Source organism: Cebus imitator, unplaced genomic scaffold (genome assembly GCF_001604975.1).
Source record: "Cebus imitator isolate Cc_AM_T3 unplaced genomic scaffold, Cebus_imitator-1.0 Scaffold338, whole genome shotgun sequence".
Taxonomy (NCBI): domain Eukaryota; kingdom Metazoa; phylum Chordata; class Mammalia; order Primates; family Cebidae; genus Cebus; species Cebus imitator.
In genome coordinates this window covers 438321-445807 of record NW_016107653.1, presented here as the reverse complement: position 1 = coordinate 445807, position 7487 = coordinate 438321, and the positions used below count along the sequence as shown (strand labels likewise).

Here is a 7487-nt window from a genome sequence, read left to right as displayed (position 1 = left end):
CAGGGTGAGCCTGGGGGTGCTCACCCTGTGCAGTGGGAGGAGAGGCCGGTACTGGTTGTGGGGAAGGTAAGGGGTGGGGCCATACTGTGCAGAATTTTTCTTTTGCTGTTTTCGAGGGTGGGACAATCCTTTAAAACCTTCGTCACATTATCAAGGCTCTCTATGACCCTACGGTTAAGAACCACTGGCATGAAATAGGAAAAAGTTATTTTGGGGTTGGATTTTTACAAAACAGCCTTTCTGCAAAAGTGCAGGGATTTTACAACAGGAAATATTTTATTTCTGTAACTGAACATAAGCAATTCCAAATGCTTTTCTAGGCAAGACATGCGAGCAATGAGAAAATGAGACACAGCTTAAAGACAGAGGTACATTTAATAGAGAAAACATTCCTGGAAGCTAGGCCGGCCCCGCCCATTCTGGCTCAGTTCCTGCCCTGGAGGGAAGGGGCTGAGGAGCTTCCTGTCCCAGGGAACTGCCCCCCACCACGAAGTCTGCAGAAGGGCTGGCCTGGCAGTCGCAGGAGCACTGACCATCCCCTTGGGAAGGCACCACCCCTGGGGAGACCGGTCCCTGCCCAGGGCCATAGGTCTTGCCCTGAAGACCCTCCCTCAGGGACCACGTGCCCCGACCCTCATTTCCTCACCATTATAAAACACTTTAAAACCACTTAAGTTCTTCCCCACAACGTTGGGGAACTCATTGTAAACAATACACGTCTATGTGTCAGCCCTAAGACAGCCGGCCCCACTGCATATACAGCTGGCGGCCCTGGCAAGACGCTGTCAGAGACATGAGTGCTCTACAGGATTCAGAAACCTGAACACAGTGTACACACAGCTCACAAGTAAGTGCCAACAGAAGCTAATGACATCCTCCAGGAAAATTCCATAACGTTATGATAGTGCAAAACCTGTTACAGATTGTAACCATATCTCCTTAGCAGTGTTTAATATATCTACATCTATAAATACTGAATTTCTAATTACATGATATTCCTAGCAGCTTTCTGACCAAATAGAAATCTTTTTTTAATTCCAGAAATTTCAGGAAGTAACTATGTGAATCCCTCCAAGCTGTAAACATGAGACCAAGTGCTGCCCACAAGAAGGCCCCTGTGCCACCCATGGGCACTGCCAACCTCGGAGGACCCCTGAGCTGCACACTGCTGCTGCCTCAGGGAAGCACCCGTGTCACAGGGCGTCCCGAGGGCCTGGTTTCTGTCACAGCAGCACAGACTACCCAGAGGTACGCTGTACACTGGCAGAGCCAGACACTCCCATGCAATGGTTGCTGGGCCCCTGCGCTGCACATGTGGCTGCCGTGGGGGGAGCAGTGATTATTTTGACAGCAGCTCTGAAGAAACAGGTGCTGACTCTCACGCAGGGTTTCCCTCACCAGAAAGACAACACAAAGGAGCAGGCATGGCTGGGCCCACCACTTCTCTCCTCTGAAGGCAAAAATTCAGAAGCACCAGATGGGAAATGACTTAAATCACTACACCTCTGTGGGTGGGGGGAGGGGGAGGTTCAAACATCAGAGACTCAGATACTCAAATTCCCTTGCTGCTTCCCTCTCTGAAACACGAACCTTCCTCTACAAGCTGGCTTCAGGGAGGCCCTCTGGCTTCTCTTACCCATCAACACACTGCTCCACAGCCAGTGCTGCAGAGGCCCCACACAGCCTCATCTGCACCCATCAGTCTGAAGAGGTTAAAACTCAATTCCATATTCAGCCCTATGTTTATTCCTTCTAAATGCCCTTTTCCTTTCCAGAGAACCGTCAATAAGGGAAACTGTCTGGGTTCCAAACTCTGCTCAGCATCCTCACAGGGAGAAGACACCCCCACCACAGGAGAAGTTCTGGAGCCCTCCTGCCTGTCACCTGTGGGGGCAGCCACGGCACCTGCCAAGGGAAGCTGCTCTACACCCCCCCCCTTTTTTGTGGGGTGGCTTCTCACAGCCCATCAAATTATATATATGTGGGTTTTTTTGGTAGAGACAGACTTGCTATATTGCCCAGGCTGTTCTTAAACTCCTGGGCTCAAGAAATCATCCCACCTCAGCTTCCCAAAGTGCTAGGATTAGGGGCGTGAACCACGGCACTTGCCCTTGTATGTATGTATGCATGTATGTACGTGTATGTATATATATATTTTTTTTTTCCTCCTTCCTCCCTCTTTTTTAACATTTTTTTCTTTTAATCCCACCCACCATTACAGAACCTATCACATTTTTTTAAACATCTCTGTGTAGAATTTAAAAGTTCCTGATCCATCAGAATCTGCAAGAATGGAGTCAGGAGCCTCAGAAAAGGAGTCACAGCCACAGGTGGGCAGCTTGGGGACAGGGCTTGTTCCACGGGGCAGCTCCTGAGCCAGGCACTCACCCACAACTAGATGGAGCTCTGTCTCTCAGAAACACGCCTTTTCCGAAACACGGCAGTCCTCGACACGAGATGGGAGGAAATGACATGAAACTTTTAAAGGTATTTTAAAGCCTAGCCTTGTAACAAAACCCCAGGATGCTCTGTTGCCAGCCCTTGGCCCCATGCCCCACAGGAAGCTTCCAAGGGCTGGAGGCGACAAGTGTGAGCCTCTGTTGTGCCGCCGCCTGCCCTGTGATGTGAAAGCAAGCTGGCCTTTCACGGAATGGCCAGTGTTTCACAGACCACCCCTCTGTCCTATAGCATAGCAGGCTGGCATTCATCCTCTGGAATCTATGCTCACCTCAGCATCTGTTTTGTATGCTCTTTACCTATGGGTTAGTCTGCGGATGGCCCTAAGAAAGATGGCCTCAGCATTAATTTGAAAATGTTCCTGTCAAGAGTCCACCACCTTACTTCATTCTGTAAAGCTTAAGCTTTTAAAAAGTGAAAGGCACATCTCTATGGGCTTTGTGTGCAGGGGCTCCAGGAGAAAGAACAGTGCTCAAAAGGGGTGGGCGTGGGGCCCCAGGCCTTGCAGGCGCCCAGGGCCATAGGCATGGGGACCTTGGAAACAGATACCCAGGGGATTCGCTTCCCACTGACCAATGTCTGCTAAGCTTCAGGCTTTACTGCCGCAGATCACTAAATGCCTATAGTTCTGAAAGGGGTACTTTACATTTCCAGATTCTTTATTTACAGCCCTTTTTTTTTCTTTTGAGACTGAGTCTCGCTCTGTCTCCAGGCTGGAGTGCAATGGTATGATCGACTCACCACAACCTCTGCCTCCTAGGTTCAAGCAATTCTCCTGCCTCAGCCTCCCAAGTAGCTGGGATTACAGGCATGCGCCACCATGCCCAGCTAATTTTTTATGTTCAGTAGAGATGGGGTTTCTCCATGTTGGTGAGGCTGGTCTTGAACTCCCAACCTCAGGTCATCCTCCCGCCTCATCCTCCCAAAGTGCTGGGATTACAGGTGTGAGCCACTGCGCCCAACCCAATTTACAGCCTTATTACAATGTTACAATTTAAAAGAGAGTTTGGTGTTATGGCAAAAAGGTAGCAGGCAGGAAATGCAACAGCGTCTCTGAGCAGGAGCCAATCCCCAGCATGCTGAAGCCGCCTCGGCACCCCCTGTGCCTCCCTGGGCCAGCCTGGCTGGGTGGTGGCTGGGGCAGCTCCTGGCACTAGGACTGCAGGCCGGGTAACAGAATGCTGGGGCACGGCTGCCCGGGTGTTTTGAAAAGGCACCTCCAAGGTTGGTGGACGTCACTATCTAGGAAAGAAAGCCAAGGAGTGCGGCTGGCGCCTCCGGGCAGGGCGGTGAGGGGCGTGTCAGGGCGAGGCAGTCTCACACTCGCAAGGCAGGTTACCTAGCCCTGCTGCCCTCAGTGGGCCAGGTCAGTGTGGCTGGCACTCAGAGCTCGTGAGTCTGCCAGACAATTATTTCGTTCCTGCATGAAAAAACAAATGGAAAAATTACACTTAACCAGGACTTCAAATGATGCCAGCTTCAAATGGCCTCAAGCCTAACAGTACCAGCTGCACAACTAAGTCTAGGTTGGCACTCGAGAGCCCCAAGAGTCCCTGTGTGCAGGGAAACTCTGAGAAACCAGAGGGCAAAAGACTGGGTCAGCTACAGAACCCTGTAAAACAACAGACTCTTTCCTCTCGTTATTGGGGTGGTTCAAGCAAAATATCCAGCACCCTCCCAGACTCTTTAACAGCCACTGAGAAGGAGGCTGGGGAAAAGCTTTCCAGAGGCGGCTGCCCCCCAGGAGTCTTAGGGGACAGGTCGGGGTGCTGGCCACCATCACGAGCTCTCAACACCAGCACAGGGGCAGGGACTGCCAAGTCCCAGCAGCTTGAGCTGCCGGGCACCTGAGAAACAGGCAGATGCTAGAACAGCCACAGGCACCGGCCACCCACTGACAGCCACACAAAGGGCAGAGTGGATGAAAACTCAGCATCTGCGATGGGGAAGGGAGCCAGTGCTTTCAGGCACCAGCCACCAGCTGACAGCCACACAAAGTGCTGAGTGACTGAAAACTCAAAAGGCCTCCATGACGGGGAGGGGAGCCAGTACCGTCAAATGTGAACCTGATGTGTTTGTGAGACCTGGACACCTTCACTAAGTGCTCAAGATTTCAGTGTCAAACGGACAACAGGTTAGTTGTCATGTTAATACAAGTTTGAATACTCTTAAACATTGAACAGCTTAAGTAGACAATAAATTATTAATAATTATAAACTTAGTAGAGGCTAAATCAAATTAATCATACAAACTAGTAACTGGTCAAGCTTCGATAGTACTTGAACAGAATACATTAATTAGGTTACACTATTTTTAAATAGTTTGAGATCATCACTATTTTGAGAATGTTCACGGTGTGAACATACCCATAATTCACGTCATCAGTGGTTAAGCAGAATATTAAAATACTACTGTCACAACTGTCTGTCTAGAAACAAACATCGAGGCATCCCCAGCCCTCTGCAGGAGCAGGGGCAGAGCGGGGGCTGGGCATGGGTCTGCAGCAGACCTGCCAGCATGGTCCGGGCACCCCAGGACACAACTCGGGGTAGGCTCCTTACTTGGAAGCGATCTTCAGCAGCCTTGCCACCCACGTTAAGGACATTCAGAGAGCTGGCACGCTTCATGCTGCAACCCGGACACGGACATGCAAGGACAAACGGTCAGCACATCGGTCAACCAGCAACAAGAAGCACAAGCAAAGCCCCCTCCAAGGCCTCTGTGACACGGGTTCTCAGGACCTTGCCTTCATCTTGCTTGGGTAACATTGGGAGTCCAGGGTCTCACTCTAGTTGGTGCCCAGGAGAAAAGACCACAGTTCTCTGCATCTTTCGCAGCAAAATGCTTCTTTTAAAGTACCATATAGAAACCCAAAGTGTCCTTATATTTGCACTTTTAAAAAGTGGCTCATTTAGACTAGGCGCAGCAGATCAAGCCTGTGTTATCTCAGTGCTTTGGGAGAGGCCAAGACAGGAGGATCGCTTAAGCCCAGGAGTTCAAGACCAGCCTGAGCAACGTAGGGAGACCCCCATCTCTACAAAAATTAAAAAAAAAAAATTAAGGCTGGGCGTGGTGGCTCACGCCTGTAATCCAAGCACTTTGGAGGCCAAGGCAGGCAGATCACCTGAGGTCAGGAGTTCAAGACCAGCCTGACCAACATGGTGAAACCCCATCTTTAAAAAAAAAAATTAGCCAGGCATGGCGGCGTCCATCTATAGTCCCAGCTGCTCAGGACTCCATCAGAGAGGGAGGATCGCTTGAGCCCAGGAGGTCAAGGCTGCAGTGAGCCGTGATCGCACCACTGCACTCCAGCCTGGGTGACAGGGCAAGACCCTGTCTCTCTTTAGAAAGAAAAAAAAAAAAAAGGTGAACTATCTGGGAGCAGAGAGGCTCTGCCTTCTGTCTGATGATTTTCAGGAAGGGAGTTCAATGGCTCATGTCAGATTCATCACCATTAAGGGATCATGAAGAGACACTCAAAGTTCACTGCTAAAAGAAGATGCATAAATATACTATTTTTTACCTCTTTCTATATTAAAAGCAGGAAAAACAACTTTATTGTTAGTAAAATAAACTCTGAAGCCAGTATTTCTCTACTTAGACACCAAAAATTAAAGAAATGGCTCTACATTTAAAGAAATACAGGAATTTATACATATATTTACTTTTCCTCCCATCGGATATCTTGAAAATACCTGATGAAATAGCCTATAAATTATCTGTAACTTAAATGATGGACAGTCATAAAATGACTATCATCGTTCACCACCACCATGGATGCCTCTGAACATAAACTCACCTGACGTTTTAAAACTAAAGCAACCAATACTGAGGGTTACTTAAATTCCGAACGTGAACTGCATGCAACATGGACAGCACACATCAGCATGGCAGTTCCCAGGCAAGCCAAGGACGATGGCTGTGAGGCTGGGGCACAGGCTTGAAGGGTGACAGGGACAGCCTCACACAGGACGCTGGGATGGGGCTGGGAGCCCAGAGCACCCGCCCGTGTGTCAGCAGTGCTGTGAGCACAGCACCTGGCACATGGCAGACACTCAGCCAGCCCCTGCTGAACAACTGCACCAAAAGCAAAGACCTGAACTTCCTTATCCCCAAGCAAAACCCATCCCCAAAATGTCTCAACCAAGACAAAACAAAAACATCCCAATGAAGCTTGCACAAACACTGCTGAAGTCTGAAACAGGTTTTTCTATACCTAGAATTACTCAAGAACAAAGTATAAAATCAAACCAAATCACAAGTAAATTATCATCTGACATACTCAATTATTCTTGCTCTTGTTTAAGTGGCCATTAACTCTTTTCTTTGAGACGAAGTTTCGCTCTATCACCCAGGCTGGAGTGCAGTGGTGTGATCTCGGCTGACTGCAACCTCTGCCCTACCCCAGGTTCCAGTGTTCTCCTGCCTTAGCCTCCCAAGTAGCTGGGATTATAGCCGCCTGCCACCAAGCCTGGCTAATTTTTGTATTTTTAGTAGAGAGAGAGTTTCACCACCTTGGCCAGGTTGGCCAGGCTGGTCTCAAAGTGATCCACCCACCTCGGCCTCCCAAAGTACTGGGATTACAGGCGTGAGCTACCACGCCCGGCCATCATTAATTTAAAAAAGAGCTACACAAACCTCCCTCAAACTCCCTTTTACGAAACGATAGAACAACTTAACATCTCTTCCTACCTCTCCCTCGAATTGCCTCGCTTGAACACGTGGCTTAGAAACCTTTTAGTACAGTAACTGTTAGGAGTCAGGCCAAACAGCAAACAGCAAACACCCTGGTCCTGCTACATCCAGCTCAGTGATTCTCAAAAAGTGACCTGGGGCCAGCAGCCGCAGCACTGTGGGAACTTGTGTGAACCGCAAATTCCGAGGATCAGGCACTCAGGAATTGGAAACTCAGGAGTGGGGCCTCGAGTCTCTGTCCAAACTAACCCCCCAAAAGATGTCTGAGACTACCGTCTAGCTGATAAAAACAGTTACTCCTATTTGGAAAGATTATTCAGGTGTACGTATTTTAT

The 7487-nt window shown here is 49.2% G+C and overlaps 1 protein-coding gene and 1 long non-coding RNA gene across 20 annotated transcripts in view; both read right to left on the bottom strand.

The window, feature by feature from the left end:
• KLC1 (kinesin light chain 1) overlaps nucleotides 1-7487 on the bottom strand; it is a 64241-nt gene that overhangs the window by 3984 nt on the left and 52770 nt on the right. For 6 of the 19 annotated variants that reach the window (XM_017505325.1, XM_017505327.1, XM_017505332.1 and 3 more), the window contains one exon: nucleotides 5019-5085. The exons of 8 other annotated variants lie outside the window; for them this stretch is intronic. In XM_017505325.1, the coding sequence (XP_017360814.1) occupies nucleotides 5019-5085 (67 nt within the window). Of the gene's footprint in view, nucleotides 1-3403; nucleotides 3878-5018; nucleotides 5086-7487 lie in introns of those variants that run through there. 5 more of the 19 variants (XM_037730239.1, XM_037730240.1, XM_037730236.1 and 2 more) reach the window with 3 other exon arrangements.
• On the bottom strand, nucleotides 250-2749 carry LOC108287164. The gene is made up of 2 exons (XR_001818238.2): nucleotides 2232-2749; nucleotides 250-1503 (listed from the first exon to the last, which is right to left on the bottom strand). It is a non-coding gene; the product is annotated as an uncharacterized LOC108287164 (long non-coding RNA).